This window comes from Sylvia atricapilla, chromosome 1 (genome assembly GCF_009819655.1).
Source record: "Sylvia atricapilla isolate bSylAtr1 chromosome 1, bSylAtr1.pri, whole genome shotgun sequence".
NCBI lineage: Eukaryota > Metazoa > Chordata > Aves > Passeriformes > Sylviidae > Sylvia > Sylvia atricapilla.
Window position 1 is genome coordinate 56,269,564 of NC_089140.1, and position 18,290 is coordinate 56,287,853.

The 18,290-nt window shown below is 40.5% G+C and overlaps 1 protein-coding gene across 3 annotated transcripts in view; it reads left to right on the plus strand.

Annotated features, from left to right (window-relative positions):
• The window catches only part of PDE1C (phosphodiesterase 1C), a 70,059-nt gene that overhangs the window by 27,704 nt on the left and 24,065 nt on the right, over positions 1 to 18,290 (plus strand). For all 3 annotated transcript variants that reach the window (XM_066323195.1, XM_066323203.1, XM_066323185.1), the window contains exons 7-9: positions 5,543 to 5,644; positions 6,857 to 6,977; positions 16,636 to 16,717. In XM_066323195.1, the coding sequence (XP_066179292.1) occupies positions 5,543 to 5,644; positions 6,857 to 6,977; positions 16,636 to 16,717 (305 nt within the window). The remainder of the gene's footprint in view (positions 1 to 5,542; positions 5,645 to 6,856; positions 6,978 to 16,635; positions 16,718 to 18,290) is intronic.

An 18,290-nucleotide genomic window follows, 5' to 3' on the forward strand; every position in this document is an offset into this window, starting at 1 on the left:
CAGTGCTTTAGTAGGAAACACTTCTAACATGGTTCAAACCCCTTCATAAGCTGTTAAGATCCCTTTTCCCAATGGCCTCATATTCTTTGTAGACCTGAACCCAAAGGTCATCCTTGAGTTTCCCCAGGCATCTTCTGCTAGAGGCTCCAGGAAGGACCATTCTTCCTGGCTGCAGTGTGGAGTACATTCTTCTCATCCTGTCCCATCCTGACTTACCCAAGGACTACCACATGGACAATCTCTTGTTTGATCTGTTCAAAGTATTGCTGTTGTTCAGGGCCCTACATGAAATTTTTTTCTTCTGTGTCACAAGGTAGAGATGACTTACAATTTGGCTGTACTCTGGGATTTTCATCCCACCATTCCCATGGTGCCTAGGAAAGCCTGTGTTTCTGTCTTGCAGTTGGGACATAGTAGCTATTTTGTTGATCACCTCTTCTGGAATTTGTTGATGTCTGTCTTGCCACTTCACTCCTAGCAACTGAATTTCCTGTGCAGCTCCCTTGACGTTACTTTGCTTGATGGTAAAACCTACTTTGAGGAGACACAAGATGATTTTTTTCCCTTTTCTCAAAAACATCCTGTGCCATTTTGCTCCATAGGATCATCTCATCAATGTACTGTAGATGTTCTGGAGCCTCACCCTTTTCCATGGCAGATGGTAGGGCTGTGCTTTCACCCCTGTGGGGCCATTGGATCCAGGTGTAGGGAATGCCCCTCCAAGTGAAAGCAAACTGTGGGCTGCTGCTAAAGGAATGGAATAAAATGCATTAGCAGTGTCAGTGGTGACACCACTCTTTTGCACGGGAAGCTAGTTCATCCTGAAGTTCCGGGATGTCTGTCACAGCAGGACTCAGTGGTGGTGTGACTTCAGTCAGGCCGTGATTATTCTACTGTCAGTCTCCACTCTCCTTTAGACTAATGTACAGGATATATGGGGTTATTGAATGGTGAGCAAGTCTTGCTGACCACTCCCTAGATCTCCAGTTAATTGGATCATCTTACAGACAGGAATCACAGAGTCTCAGTAAGTGCAGTATTGTCAATGGTGCATCGTTTTAGCAGTAATTGGTACCTGCTGTTTTTCAACCCTCAGGTGTCCTACAACAGAAGGGTCTTCTGAAAGATTAGTCAAGGTATTAAATTGTTTCATGTCTTCTGTCTCCACAGCAGCTATCCCAAAAGCCCAACAGAGTCCTTTTGGGTTTTTGAAATAACCACTCCTAAGATAATCTATACCAAGAATACACAGGGCCACTGGACCAGTCAAAATAGGTTGATTTTTTTTCTATTCCTTCCCAATCAAGGTCACCTCACCTTCCAACAGAAGATTGCTCAGATCCCTTGTCACCCCAGCAACAGAAACAGGCTCTGTCCCCACCATGTCATGATGGCATCAGAGTAGATTGTGTGCCAGTGTCAGTCAAAGCTTTGTATTTTTGTGGTTCTGATGCACCAGGATATTGGATCCATACAATTCAATAGATACGATTTTCCCATGGCTCTATTAGGCTAGAGGCAGAGCCCTTCTAGTTCTGGCAATCATTCACTCCCTGGGCATACATTCTGGGGGTCCCTTCAAGGGGATCAGACAAGTCATCTTCACTTCTGTTCTGCCGAAGAACACATGCAGAGGAAACTGGAGCTAAATTCATTCTTGCCAAGTTTCCTTTGTTAGTAGTTTCTTCTTTTAGTTTATGTACCCATGCTGCTAAGATGGAAGTGGGTTTTCCATCCCATCTTCTCATGTATTCTCCATATTCACGGAGGAAGAACCATAGCTTGCCTCATGAAGTGTACTCCCTCTCCCTAGCTCTGGGATTCCTGCTTCATATAGCAGGGATTCTGGTCTGTACTGGTGAAATGTGGAAAAGACCCACCTAAGCCAACTGCTTTGAAGCATGGATGCTCCCATATCACTGGCCAGTGAGCTAGGCGGAGTTGAAACCCTTGACCAGTCATGTCTGTAAGCGTGGGAAATTTGAAAGCCCTATAAAAGGAGCTGCTGGACAATAAAGGTGTGGTCACTGCACAAACTCAAGTGCATTAATGTTGCGTTCCTGTCTCCGACTCCACAATGACAATTAATAAGCCTTCAGAAACAGCAGCTCAGACCAGGACAGGCAAACAACAACGAATATACATCTGAAATGATCTTTATTACTTCTGATATTATCTTTCTATAAACTGATATCACGACATGTATAAACAAAGCAATCTTGGTTTTCATTCCTGATGTGAAAAAAAGCACATGTGAATGAATGACTGATATTTCATTTAGCCCTGTGATGCACTAGGGCTGAAGTGGTTTTTTTTCTGTCTGTCTTGGTTTGGAAAGACAGGTACCTGCTAGGGAAAGTTGGCGCTCCCATTGGAATGGAAAATGTTACCCCCCTCCCTGCAAATAATTATAATTTTGCAATTAGGGCCTTTCAGGCAAAGATATGGGAATAGGAATAACAGTTTTATACTAGGAATATTAAAAATACAAATGTAGTAGTAAAAAAAACAAGCAAGCAAACAAATAAAAATCCTAGAAACCCTTGACAGAGTCAGAGATACGACCTGACACCCTGTTGGTCAGGATATTGGAAGCAGTCCAAATAAATCTTCCCAGAGTAACAGATGTGGTTCTGTTGGAGTAGAGATTATCCTGTAGAAAGAGTCCAGTGGTGATGAGATGGCTCCAATCTTCCTCTGGAATCCAGTGAAAAACAGGCTGCCTTGGTGTTTAGGACTCCCATTTTTTCTCTAGATAGGAATGGTTGGCTCCTCCCACTGGGTGGAGCATCTCAAAATGAGATGATGTAATTGTATCAGTCAAGTGGTGAGCCTTAATGCCCCATTAACAGAAGATATCCCCCGGAGGGAGGATGAGTTGTGGAAGAGATAAGGAATTACTGCACATGGTTTTAACAGCTGGCCTGTTAGCAGAAGGCACCTGCCCCCTCCCCCTGGAGTAATGAGGAATGGGTTATACAAGAAATAAAGAAAACACCGCCCCAGTCAGTTTCAATAGATGGAAATAGAATACAGATTTTTGGTTAAATATTGCAAACCAAGACATTGTCTCAGGGCACAATAGAGCAAGGCAAGTGTTAAAAAAGAGATAACTGGAAGGACATGAAATACATGATTAAGAGTTGGAGTGGTTCCCTACTCTAAGAGGAGAGAGACAATACAGCAGGCTAAAAAAATCTCCATACGTAAAAATAACCCCCCTAAACCAAACCAAAGCAACATATACCAAAAAGCCTTAATGTTTTTATTTATGTTCAGAGCAAGCTTGATGATGAATTCTTTGAGGTGTGCCAAGCCTGTCAGTTTAGTGTGTTCCATGGTGCAAGTGTGTGTTCCTGTAAGCTGTGCTGAATACCTGGCAGTCAACTCCATGAGGGAAGAAACCAAACAAAGCTGTTGATTAGAAACTTAGGTGTAAAAAGATAGTTGACAGCATGGCATGCTCCCTACTGGCTGTGAGGTTAAAGACCTTAAAGCCAGAAGAGCCCTGGAGTTCAAAGTCACATGCTGTTGTGATGCCTGTTGTTTAAAGTGACAAATAAAAACTTTTCAATAGTGAAATCCTGTATTTTTTAGCATGTCTGAAGTATTTTTCATCTCTGTTTCAAAGAAAATGATGATCTGAAATATGTGCAGAGGTCAGAGGATATGCATGTTCCAGATTCATGTGTATGAAAGGGAAAGTAATATCTGTGTGCTTGTAAGCATATGTACATTCTTGCACTGCAATCACTGACTCATTTGCCTGAACTGAGCCCTTTGCTTTTGTATTCCTACTGCAATAAGCTACACACAAAATAGCCCATGCAGAGCAGTATGATGGAGTTATAGTCCAGAGGATGTAGTGAAAACTCTGCCACTTCCCAGCATTAACTGTTCCCACTGTATTATCACACCATATTCTTGTAAAAGTATATTGCTATGCATTCAGGTTCTTCTCTCTTGGTTGTATTGACAGAGATGTTTGTGTTGATGGGAACTGACCAGGACTGGCAAAAAAAAGAAATTATAAAAAAATAGTTACTTTTCATCCATCATATAATTAGTTGGAACGCCGTTAACTATGCATCTGATTGTACTTATGGGTTGGGAGGAGGAAGTGGTTGTAGGGGGTGAAGACCAAGGCTATCTGATACCATCAGTGTTGCAGAACTCTGGTGGTGAAGCATCATTATGTGCCATCCATTGGACTAGGTAAGCACAGCAGTCTTTGGTCTGTACACAATGGTGGCCGGGGGCTGAAATTTGAGCACAGTTATTACAGGTAAGAGAGAAATCATCAAAATTGACTTCATGAGACATTAATAAAAAGGATAAGATTTTTTAATGAATGCTGGCCCATTTCTGTATCTTCGAAATCCTGAGCTGGTATGCTAAACTTGAGCTGTTCTTCCTCTCCTAAACAGTAGAGACCTTAACTGAGAGTAAAAGAAAATAAATTTGTATTGTGTGCTAGATCAGAATATTCTGATATTTTAAACTGTTCAGGACATCCATAGCGTCTTCAGAGAAATTTCCACTGGAATCTAAACTAGTGCCATAATACTACGACTACTACTAATTATGATGAGGACAATAATTATAATAATAACAAAAATATGAGAGAGAGAAAAATAACATCTGAAAGAAATAATGATGAACAATACTATTGCTCACCACCTGCTGACTGATGCCTAGTCTGTCAGCAAATAGTGATCACTGGCTCCAGTTTATATATTGGGCATGATGTTCTATGGTATAGTATATGCCTTTGGCCAGTTTGGATCAACTGTCCTGGCTATGTTCCCTCCCAGCTTCTTGTACACTTGCTCACTGTCAGAATATGGGAAACCCAGAAGTCTGTGATTTGGAGTAAGTACTGCTTATCAACAACAAAAATCATCAGTGTGTTATCAACATAATTCTCATATTAAACCTCAAACACAGCATTGTACCAGCTAAGAAGAAAATTAACTCCATTCTAGAAAAAAGAAACAGGACAGCAAGTTTGCTTAACAAAATCTCATACAGGAAAAGTCTGAATTAGCAATAGCAGGGAAGAAGGGCTAGTTCTCAAAGGCCTTTATTTCATATATGGATCATATATACTAGGCAATTTTTTTTAATGTGGTGATTTTCCACCATATAAGTCAACTTTAAACATGCCTATCAACCAGTTGAATCAAATTACCTAAGGTTTTAAACAATCTTTCCCTTTCCTTGTAAGAATGTCCTAGAAAAGAAAACAATTTCAGAAGTTTGTGCTGAATTGGGAGTACTAATACCGATGTGATCTTCAGAAAACATCTAATATTTCTCTTACCAAGGATTAGCCACTTGGCTTAATTTGCATCCCTCCCATTTCTGTGCTTGCGCAGAAAATCCTTCATCGTCTTCCCCATCCCTGAAAGAGGAATAAAGAGTTACATACAAGGATATTGCTGTCACTAATTTGCAGATAACAAAATACACTGGAGTGTGCCTGATGCTGGGTTTTTTGCTTCTCTTTCCTTGCTGCTCTCCTTGTGATGCTATCCAAAAGGGAATTTAGAGCTCTAGTTATTGAGATGGTGTTGGCTACCGATATGTCCTGTCACTTCCAGCAAATCAAAGCTATGAAGAATGCTTTGCAGCAACCAGAAGGGTGAGTCACTTTACAACATAGTGCAGTGAGGAGGCTGCATTTCAGCTGGTGCGTTGCCAATGTGTTTAACTTCAAAAGCACCTCTTCAGAGTCCCACTCTTTCTTTTATATCTACAGCATTAATTCTGCTGTTGAATTTTGAATTAATTCACTTAGGGAGGGATGAGACATGCCTATATGCACATCTATATTCTGTGGTGGTGGCCCAAAGCCTTCTGGTGGATAACATCAAGGATTCATTAGTGACCTCAATAACTGAGGTTATAAGACCTGCAGAATATAACTTCCATTTTGTCCTTATGAAGATAGTATCAACGGTCACTCCTGGAAGGGGCCAGAGATGAAAGCATGAGATCCACTGAGGCAAGGACTGGAAAATAAGCAGTATGGAGGAAGCCTTTTCTTCTTTTCAGTATGCCACTGGAAGCTGTAATATTTTATCCACAGCTCTTCCAAAAAAATTCCTTCTAGATTGCTCTGAGTGATGGTCAGTTTTTCACCCTGGACACAGTTATGTCCAGAGTCTCCCAGAAATATACCTGTATCAGAATTATACCTATATCAGAATTACACCTGTATCAGAGAAGGGTGTGGCTAGCCACCTGATCCCCTCAGAAGCTACAACTCTTTTAACCATTTTGGATAGCCAAAAAGCAGAATTAAAAAATGAGAACACACATACCAAGAAAGCATTATTTACTGGGCTCTTGGGCTAGCCTCTTAGGTTATGGTTGTAAGAAATCACCAGATTTTTTTCTGTGAAATCAGGATTCCCTTCTGTACTCACATAGATTTTCTATCAGTTATGTTGTAGACTTGTCAGAGCCCCAGAGATCCGCACTGTTCATTACAGTGGGATGATATGGACCATTTTCTCTTCTAAGCTGCATAAAACACAGCACCAATGAAATGGGGAACAGAGCAGCTCTTCAAGACTATTAGTTCAGACAAGCAAGCCTGGAAAGCTGCTGAGCCAGACTGAGCAATTTTTTTTTTTTTTTTTTTTTTTATTTCTTAGTATCTCTTTTAAAGGAGGAAGCATGTATGTTGGAGAAATAAGACAGAGTTGTCTGATTTTATGATCAGAGAAACCACTTCACAAATGTCCTGGTCAAAGATTCTAATTACCTTATTTTCCTGTAGGTAAGATTTTTTTGTCAATCTTCCCTGCAAGAGCAGACAATTAATTTTTTTGATCCTTTGGGTTTTCAGAATTGACAAGCCGAAAGCCTTATCACTGTTATTACATACAGCAGATATCAGTCATCCAGCCAAGACCTGGGATCTCCATCATCGCTGGACCATGTGTCTGCTAGAGGAGTTCTTCAGACAGGTAAAGCTAGGGAAGTTCTTTTTCTCCTGCAGTTGAGAGAGAGTGTGTATGATTGGGTAAGGAAGTAGGAAAATATTAACACGGGAATGTTCCTTTTCTCTGATGTTTTTAAGAACCTTCTAAATAGTATGAAGCTTTCTCCTCTAGAACCATTAGCACTGACTATTATGCGTCTTAGGAAGCTAGCGTCTGCTACATTCCCTATACATATAAACATTATCTACATAGTAGAAATTATAATTTGGGAAGCTAATATGTCTTTCATATTAGGAAAATATGGAATATATGTCACTCTACTTAGCTCTAGAACCATAAAACCATGTCTGTGTGGCTGTACTTTATGGAACTCTACTTACATTTTTATGATGGATGTGAAAAATGCTTACTTTGCTCTTACTTTAAAAGGAGTGAACTGATCAAAATTATAGTTCATAGTTGACCACCTGTTGACAGACCCACAAATCTAGAAAAATCATTGAGCTCTGTGTGATAGTTACAAGCTTCTCAAGTGATTAATAAAAAGCATCTAAGGAATTAATAAAAAAAAAAAAAGAAAAAGTAAAAGCAAACAGATCACTTAAGGAGTGTATAGGATACTTTTCTCCAGTACGAATTACTAACCAAAGCATTGCTAGCACTTAAATGCTTATTTTCCCTGCAAAGTCCAAACACTTCATGTTCTATAGTAAATCTAAATGTAAAAGGGAAAAAAATGACAATTCTTTAAAAGTTCTGACAATTTTAAAAAGTAGTATTTGTTTTTAAAGGCACTGCAGTAATTTTTCAATTTTTTTTTTTTACAAGGATATTGCCAAAATTTGTTTTTAAATTAATACTTTAGTTTGTTTTTTAAACCAAGGATCATTTTACTGGGTGGAAGCAGATAAGATAGCTCATTCCTGCCACTGATTCTGTCTTGCCAGACAGGAGGCTTATGCAAGTAGGATGGTTTAGCATGATTTTTAGGGGGAAATCTTTGCGTATTTATGCTTTTCTAGCTCAAAGTTATACTAGATACGTTACGATACATGACTGCTAGACTTCTGAAGGAATTAAGATTACCTCACATTAAGATGTGAGACCACAAAATCTCTGAGTTTTGATTTTTTTTTACAAATGTAATGAAGACAAAACTATTTTTTTATATATTTAAAGGAGTATTTTAATTCCAGCCAACAACTTCTACTTTAGTTTTGTAAGAAGAATAACACTTTTAGATGAAGCTGTATATAAAATCCGTATTGTAATTTCAAATTCAGATCCAATATTAATTTCCTCTTCAGGAAAACCATTAAGCTTAACATGAAGCATAGATTTCTATTCCTTGAAGTTATTCAGTACTAGATCAATTGAGCACATCCCTACTTGATATTGGAAGAAAAGCAGACACACTTCTCGCAAATTGATGTCCCAGTTCTGGACAGGACAGGGTTAATTTTTGCAGAAGCCAGGAGGTGGCATGGCTAGAACATGGAGGCTATTCTATTCCATCGATCTTTATTTTCCAGGGATGGAGGAAGGGCTCTTTTATGGGTTGGGGTGGTGTTCAGTGAGCATTTGCATCTGAATTGCTTCCTCTCTCTTGAACTTTCTTATCTTATTGCTGTTTCCAGTAGATTATTGTTATTTCAATTGCTAATCTTAACCTTTTGGGCCTCCAATTGTCCTCTCCAGCCCACCGAAGGGGGAGGGTGAGGGGAAGGGGAAGAGAAAAATAAGTGAGCAGAACATGGTTTTGAGTTTTTTGGTGGGAGCACTAAGTTGAAGAATACCCTTCCTAAACTAAAACAACCTAGTTTGGCACCTGTCACGGTCGGCAGGAGAAATGCCGCAATCGATACAACTGATCAGCAAAACTCAGTTTATTTAGAAGAGTTTATACAATTTATAGCATGCTTAATGAAGCTCATGCATAGTGCTAAAGCGAGCTCACTATTGGTTACATGATAAAGCATTAACTACTTCCCACCTCTGCATTCCTATGGCTCCTGTTACACATCTTGATATTGTCCAGCAGCTACACTCAAGGACACGGTGCCCCTGACTATATAGATAAGGGCTGACTACGCGTCCTGCTGCTATCCAGCTGCAGCGTGTCTACATGACCTCTCTCAGCTAGCCATTCCTCTACAGGCACCCACTGTGGAACTCAAAGAGCCGAGTTAACAAGAGATGTGGCCAGAGTGTTGGAAAGAAATTTGATCTAAGCATTCGTTCAACTATGTATGGAGCCACTGGTTGCAGTGTTGCTTGGTCTGTTCACAAGGTTGTGGTACCTAATCCTGGTAGTGAATCCACATAACTGGGATCTCTGTCCTGGAATGTGGGCATTGACAAAGGGATTGGGAAGAGGACACAAACTCTTGGCCTCTGAAGCAACTCCAATCAAGTGTAAGAGAAAGGTATTAATTCTCATAAGTATGTTCTAGTAGTGTGGTCAAGCATGGGGAAAGCCCTGGAGAAATGTACCCAGTACCTGAAAGAATTAGCTGACTGGTGCTGGTAGCTGTGTTGGTGGTAACCTATGAGTATTCAAATAACAAGCGGTGCCTAGCAGACTCAGATCAGGTCCAGCTTACACAATTCATGTAGCAGAAATTTGTATGCAGCATACCATTGTTGTACACCAACTCATTAGCATTGATGTCAATGAAAGAAAGATAACAAAGAGGGCTTCATATTGGCCATCCATCTCTACATCTTCAGGTGAAGACTACACTACTACACTGCTATGGTAATATGAAATGATTTTTTTCCTTCCTTGTGGACACACTCATAAGATTCAAGCATCTTTGAGAGGAAATGTCCTATGCTTCTCCAGTATGGACCACAGTCTCTGCTATTGGAAGCATGCACTCACTGGCTTGACAGAAAGGGTACACAAGTTTTATTAGACCACAGAGAAGACATGAGAAAGTGGGATGGAAAACCTACCTCTGTCCTAGCAGCACAGGTGTGTGAGTTGAGAAGAAGGACAGCCACCACAGGAAATTCTTCAAGGATAAGTGCTGCTTCCATTTCCAGTGGGCAAGTTGTCAGACACAATGGAATGTTACTTCTGACCCTCTTGACATCCAGTTCATATTTACAAGACATGAAAAATGACTACTATGACTAGAACTAGAGGAGCTCTGCCTCCAGCAGGATGAAAGTGGCTACCCTATCTATTGGGCTGTGTGGATCTGATGGCCTTGTGCATCAGACCTGCAAGAGTATAAGGCTTTAATTCACACTGGCACATAATATACCCTGATGCCATCAAGATCTGTAGGGGCAGAACCTGTGCTTGTGAGGTGGCAGGGGGATCTCAACATATGACTGTAACTGGAAATTATAGTGAGCCTGACTGGAAATAAAAGTCAGAAACACCCCAATTCTGATTGGTCCAGAAGCCTCGTGTATCTTTGGCATAGATTAACTCAGGAGAGGGTAATTTCAAGCACCCAAGAGGACATTGTTGGCCTTCTGGAATAGCTGCTGTGGAGACAGAGGAAATTAGACAGCTGAATACTTTGCCTGGTCTCTCTGAGGGCTCTTCTACTGTGGGACTGCTGAGGGTTGAAGAACAACAGGTACTGATCACACCCACAACACTGCATCATCAACAATACCACAACAACTGGGACTCTGTGACCCTCATCTGTGAGACAATTCATGAACTGGAGAGCCAGGAAATGATCAGGAAGCTTCAATCACCCTTTAATAGCCCCATATGGCCAGTGTGTAAGTCCAGTGGAGACTGACAGTGGACTACTGTATCTTGAAAAGAGTCACACTACCACTGAGAGCTGCTGTGATGGATATGTTGGAACTTGAGGATGATCTGGAGTCCGAGGCAGCAGAATGGTGCCACCATGTACATTGCTAATGTGTTTTTTTCCATTTCTTTGTCAAGAGAGTGCAGCCCACAGTTTGCTTTTTCTTGGAGAGGTGTCCCATACTCATGGAACTGATGGCCCCAGGAATGGAAGCACTGCCCCAGTATTTGCTATGGACTGATCCAGACTGAACTTGAAGAGGATGGATCTCCAGAACACTTGCGACATGTTTGATGCGATTATTGTATGGTGCAACACAATATAGAGAGCTTTTTGAAAGAAGATAATCCATATCCTCCTGAAGGTTGATTTTTCCATAAAGCAATGTCAAGGGACCTACCCAGGAATATCACTTTTTATGAGTAAAATAGCAAGATTATGAGTAAAATCTTCAGATTCCAGTGGACATAGTCAACAAAATAGTAGCTGTGTCCTCACCAGTCAGCAAGAAGGAAACACAAGCTTTCCACAGTACTGTGGGTTTTTGAAGGATGCATATTCCAGATTACAGTCAGATTGTAAACCCTCTCTATCAAGTGACCCAGAAGAAGAAACATTTTAAGTGGGGTCCTGAACAGCAACAAGCTTTGTTACAAATTAAACAGGAGATTCCTTGGGAACGAGAGGCCCAGGTATGACAGGACAAAATGTGAAAAATATGCTGCATAATGCAGCCAGGGAGCATAGTCCTTCCTGTAATTTCTGGTAGAAGGTACCCTGGGAGACTTGTAGGTAATGCTTGGGATTCTGGAGTCTGGAATACAAAGGATATGGGGCCTATTGCACCTCAACTGAAAAAGAGGTACTAGCAGTATATGAAGGAGCTCTAGCTGTTTCAGAAATGAGTGTCACTGAAGCACAGCTCCTCCTGGCACCCTGATAGCTTGTTCTGGTCTCGATGTTTAAAAGGAAAGTCCTTTTCACAAATTATGTTTCAGATGCATGCAGAGTGGTTTGTGCTGATCACTCAGAAAACTCAAATTAAAAACCCCTAATTGCCCAGGGGTATAGGTCTGAAGGCAAAATCAAAGAACAGGAATTGCCTCAAGGCAAAAATTTTGGACTATTATCATCATTGGAGAAGGAAAAGATGACACATGCTGAGGAGATCCTATCATATATAATCAGCTACAAGAAAATGAAAAATGATATGCATTCTTTACTGATGGTTCTGCTGTATTTGTGGGAATATTCTGAAAATCAAAAGCTGCTATATGTAGTTCTGTGTGATGAGTTGCAGAAATTAGACAAAGTGGATCTAGGCTGCATAGTTGTAAGATGTCCAGCTGGCTTTAGTTTTAGAATAAGAGAAATGACCAGAGCTCTACCTCTACACTGACTTGTGGATGGTAACAAATGCATTCTTTCTAGGGGTGGCCCACAGACCAATGGAAAAAGACCAGTTGGCTAGGTGGAGTAAACCCATCTGGACTGCTGAAATGTGGCAAGACATTGCTGCCTGGCTTGTAAAACTAAGTCATATAGATACAAGTATACTCAGGAATTGGGCTACTGAAGAGCAACGCAACAGTGGATAGGTGGATAGAGCTGCCATGATTCAATTGTCCCAGGTGGACCTGGATTGTCAGAATAAAGGTGAATTACTTCTGGCTTGGTGGGGCCATGATGCCTCAGATCATCAAGAAAGAGATGCAACAGGGAGGAGATGGGCTTGTGATTGAGGGAGTACTTAACCATGGATCATATCTCTCAGGTTATCCACAGCTGTGAAATGCACACTTGGTCTGCCAAGTGCGTAAAGTCTCTGTTGTATGGGGGACAGTGGTTGAAATATAAATATGGGGAGGCCTGGGAGATTGATTACACCATGCTCTCCCAAACCCACCAAGAAAGTACTTTGTACTTGCAGTGGTAGAAACACCAGGTGTGCTCTGCACCACATGCCTCTGTGCCTCTGGCCTGTAATGCCATCATGAGTCTTGAAAAATAAGTCCTGTGGCAACATGACACCCCAGAAAGAATTGAGTCAGACAACAGGACTCATTTTAAAAATCACCTCGTAGACACCTGGGCCAGAGAGCATGGTATGGAATGGGTGTGTCCTATTAACTATCATGCACCAGCCTCTGGGAATATTAAATGAGACAATGGGCTATTAAAAACCATATTGAAAGCCATAGGTGATGGGACATTCAAACATTGGGATGTACATTTTGTGGAGGCCATTTGGTTAGTCGATAATAGAGATTCTGCTACTAGACCTCCCCCCATTCAATTAAAACTTCCACGTACCTTAGAAGGGGACAAAGTACCTGTGGTGCATATGAGGAATATGTTTGGAAAGACAATTTGGCTTAGTCCTTCCTCAAGCAAATGTGGGATTGTTTTGCTCAAGGATCTGGATGCACTTGGTGTGTAATGCAGAGTAACAGGGAAACATTCTGTATACTTCAAAAAGATTTGATTTTTGGGTGAGAACAGTCTGTAATGTTGAATTGTGTAATGTTGGCTGCTGAATGACACTGCCTCTGTATGCCAACACCATGAACAATGGATATGGAGTGCTCCAGATGCACCAGTTGTGAACTCCTGATGCAGCTTGCAACCATTCAACAGCCCACCAGCCCTCCTGCCCTTGAAGACACCTAGGATGGATAGAATCCACAGTCATGGACTAAATAACTCAACAGACATCTTGGAGGGATGGCCATTTACTACAAAAATTATAATAGTGCTTGTAAATACATACATATATATATATATATTTGAGATATATATGTGTGTATAGTTGGAAAGTGTAGGATCTGGGCATAATGCACATAGTATAGAATAAGGGGTGTGTACTGTCCTGGTTCTGAACAGGACAGGGTAATTTTTACAGCAGCCAGAGGAGGCATGGCTAGAACCCAGAGTTTATTCTATAACACTTCACATAATTTTCCTGGGATGGAGGAAGGGCTTTCTTGTGGGTTGGGATGGTGTGGTGGCAGTCAGATTGGGCTTCATGCTGAGCATCTGCATGTGAATCACCTGTCATTCTCTTGTAAAATTTTGCTATTCATATTGTAGCTGTTACTCTTTATTTTCTTATATCATTGATGTTTCCAGGAGATTGTTCTTAAGTTATGATCTGTATCTTTTTTACCTCTTCGATTCTCCTTTCCAACCCACTGCAGCCGGAGGGGAATGGCTAATGGGGAGTGAGCGAGTAGTGCATGGTTTTGAGGTTTTTAGTGGGAGCACTAAATTGGAGAATACCATCCTTAAACCAGGATATTGAGAACTACTACTAGCTAAGGGGACTATGGTTGTAAGGAACTTGCTTGACCTAGGATTGAATATTTATTCATTATGGTCACTTATTGCAGACCCTCCCCTTTGCTCCCCTCCTCTCCTATTCTTTTGTTCTTCAGAGACTTAAAGCCTGACTTAACCTGTATCAGAAAAGATCCCCAGCTCTGTTGATTTCCCAGTATTTTAAGATGTGACATGACACAGGTCTTCATACACCAAGTGATCATGTTGTAGGTGTCAAAGATTCTAAGTACAATACTGGGTTTTTTTTATGTTCAACATCTATGAGCATTTCTTAAAGCAAACATTTCCCCTTAAATAATTAGTTCTACTAATGTGTTTTAGCTAGCCATTGGGGAGCTGCTCAAACAGCTTAGAAACCAAGTGTCTCACATAAATCAGAATTGTTCTTCAGCAGAATGATACTATTGCTGGTTGTTCCACAAAAAATCCTATTAAAACTTGTGCCCCTTTTTTATCTATGTTGTATAAAAAGAAAAAAGAAGAATTCAGTTCTTCTTATACCCACAGAAGTATTTTCTCTGCTTAGTTTCCTGAAATATTTTAGCTTCTATTTGATATTAGTCAGAACACTGGCAAAAAGTTCAGCACAATTATAGTGAGCTGCTGATTTAAGTTAATGATTTACAGTATATTTAACAGGCTATTTAATTGAATGCTTTGTGCGGAGTACTGCGGCTCTGTCATCCTATACGTCTTCTCAACATAAAGCAATGTTATAGAGTGATTGAATTAAATTAAAGAGCCTTTTGAAACATGTGACTTAAAAGACTGGAAAACTGGGAAATATGGGGTTATAACACTTGATCTTCTATCATCTTGTGATGCTAGAAAAAGACTTTGAGTTCTGAGGGCTGGTAGGCATGTTTGGACTTATGTAGTTAAAATGTAAATGTAATCTAAAGGTAATGTGAAATGTCATATTCGCAGTAACACAGAATACCAGGTTGGAAGGAAGCTGAAGGGTCATCTGATCCAACCTTTCTTGGCAAAAGCACAGTCTAGATAAGATGATCCAGCCCACTATCCAGCTGAATCTTAAAAGTGTCCAACGCTGGGGAATACATCACTCCCCTGAGGAGATAATTTTAACGGCTGATCTCACTCTGAAAAATTTTTATCCTGTGTCTAATCAGAATCTCTTCAGGAATAACTTGTATCCATTATCCCATATTTTTTCATGTGCCTCTTGTAAATTGGTGGTCTCCATCTTCTTTGTAGCCACCCTTTAAATACTGGAACATGGTAATAAGGTCTCTTAAGTTTTCTTTTCTCAAGGCTTAGCAAAAACAGTTCTCTCAGTCCTTTCTTACATGACAGGCTTCGCAGTTGTTTCATCATCCCTGTATCCCTTCTCTTGACCCTCTACAGCCTATCTACTTTTTTTTGCTTGGGAAAACCAAATCTGAATACTATATTCCAGCTGCAGCCTTGCAGGTGCTGAGTAGAGTGGAATTTCATTATCTCTGCTGGTGATGCCCTTGTTAATGCAGCCCACCATTCTGTAGTTTTCTACACCAGAGCACCACTGTGTTCACTCGTATTAGCTTATTGTCCAACAGGACTCTCAGGTCCTTTTCCACAGAGCTGCTCCCCAGCTGGGTTGCTCCCAGCCAGTGTTGTGGTCCTGGATTATGTTTTCCCAGGTGTATGACCTTACATTTGTCCTTGTTGAGCTCCATAAGGTTCTTGGGAGCCCACTCTTCTAGCCTATCCAGGTCTACCTGCAGGATGACTCTCCCTTTATAAGTGTTCCATTTCCTACTAGATTTGGTATCATCAACAAACCTTCACCAGGGTACACTTCATCCCATCATCCCGATCACTTATAAAGATATTAAACAGCCTTGGGTCTAGTATTGACTGCTGGAGTATCCTGCTTGCAACAGGTTGCTAGTTTTAGAAGAAGCTATTTACCATCACTTCTTGACAGGCTGGGGCTTGTCAGCCAGTTCTTTATCTGCTGCATGGACCATTGTCTATGCTATAATGCATCAGTGTCTTTAGGAGGAGGCTATTGGAAATCATATCAAAAGCCTTAGAGAAATCCAGGTAGTCAATGTCCACAGCTTGTCCCACATCAACCAAGCAGATTACTTTCTCATAGAAAACTGTTAGTGTTTTCTTTGGGAAAAAATGCTAATCTGCATCCAGCCTGCCATATCTGAAAGACTAAAACAGATGTGCAAGCCCTGAAAAACCAGTCCTGACACTGATGTTTTCTCATGAAAGATTTGCTCTGAGAACTGAGTCCTCAGGAGAGCTGCAGTGAGAAGCATTCTTGTGCTCAAGTGGTTTTTAGTTGGTGCATAGAAGTACCAAGCAAGCAGGGAAAGTTCTAATGAAAAGTCAATATGCTGAATTCACCAACCTCTCTTTGGACTACAACTTTTCCAGTGAGACTCAAATTCTCCACAATTTATGTTAAAAAAAACCCCCAATCTTAACAAACCCAAACTTAATTAAATAAAGTAAAGTGAGAGGCTCTTACAGTCATGACATAATATATGAAAAGTGCAATGTGTCTTGTCTTTTTAAAAATTTCTTCTCATTTTTTTATCCAGGGTGACAAAGAAGCAGAATTAGGGCTGCCCTTCTCTCCTCTGTGTGATCGGAACTCTACTATGGTTCCTCAGTCTCAAATAGGTATGTCCCTTTTGGTGCGTGCAAAGTAGCATCTTAAAAGAAAAACTTCATCTTCTCAATAGTGCTAAGATCCTAGTGTTCTCCTCATTTGGAATTATGTTAAAGAGAGGAAATAAGGCACAATGGCATTCTTTTCCCCAGATCAACCATTTCAAAGATGAGCCATTAAATTTATGGTGATGGTTCCATATAGTAACCAAATTACCTCTGATCTGGTTATCTGATCTCTGAACTATTACCTGGTTATGACACTTCATGATTCTGTGAGCTGTGAAGACAAGGCACACAAGAATATTATGTGAATGACTGTCATTGGTGCATATGAAAATGTAATGTCAGTTCCTTTGATGACCTGGAGAAAACAGTGTATTCCTTTCACCCTTTCCCTCCCTGTTTTAAACCAAATGTTATTTTTAACTGAAGTCAAGCAACTAGCAAACCTTTTTCTGTGCCACCCATTCAGAAAAAGAGATCATTTTGCAGACTCACCAACTACACTTTCTCTACTTCTTCTTCAGTTACTGAGTGAAAAAGTAGAGGAAGGATGAGGCAACAAGAATCACATTCAGTGGAAGAACAAGAGGGGCTAAGTGAAGTAAAACTGTTCAGGGGGTTTGGCGCAATGAAGAGAATATGGAAAAGGTGGATTTGTGAGTGGATTTTTATACTTTGGAAGTAAGCAAAGTAGATAGAAGGACATGTTCCAGCCTCAACTAGAGAATAGCTAGCCAAATGGAATAAAAAAGTGAAAGATAACGCAGATGCTAAAATTGAGAGAACTGATAAAAACAGAAAGACAGAAAACATATAAAGAAAGCAAACAAAAAATTTGAAGCAAGAAATTTCTCTCAAAGAATGAAAGAAAGATTTCCCAGAAACTAGGAAAGTACAGATTCATATTTTTGTCTAAGAGCTGTTTCTATTTGAAATTATTTCATTGTTCCTCACAATGGTCAACCATTATCTCAGAGACAGCATCCCAGATTTTTCTGGCTTTGGAAGTTTAGACAATTCACCTAAGAATTTGAGTTTGAAATGCCCTATACAAGCCTGGCCTGGTTACAAGGCTTGTATCATTTACTCCTCTAGAACAATAGCCTACCATATAACTGTGTGTTCTGCCAGTAGCTTGGTGGAGGAAAGCAGCAATAAGCCCAAAGTACGATAGTCTCAGCTAAAACTCATGTTGAAGACTCCTGGACATACGTTTATTGCTGTGCTGTGGGAGAAGATGAACTCTCCTCTGGCTGCTGTGAGGGAAAGTCCAGGTAGATATGTCTTTTACACATCTGTTTTATCAGCTTTCAGATATGCTCCTCACTATACAGGAAAGAGGAGTTGTGCCTTCCCCTGGGTCCCTCTACATAAGGTTGTGTATACTTGGGAACCAGTTTTCCTGGTCCTTTCCTTTTCTCCTCCTTTGCTCATGAAGACCAGAAGATGAAAAAAACTTCTGTTCCAATGCCCCTTGTGTCAAGCTACTGCAAAATTAATGTTATATTGAACCATCACAAATACCTTAGAGGCACTTGTCAGTAGGCAAAGGCAGGCTCATTTAGTCATAAGCTATTTT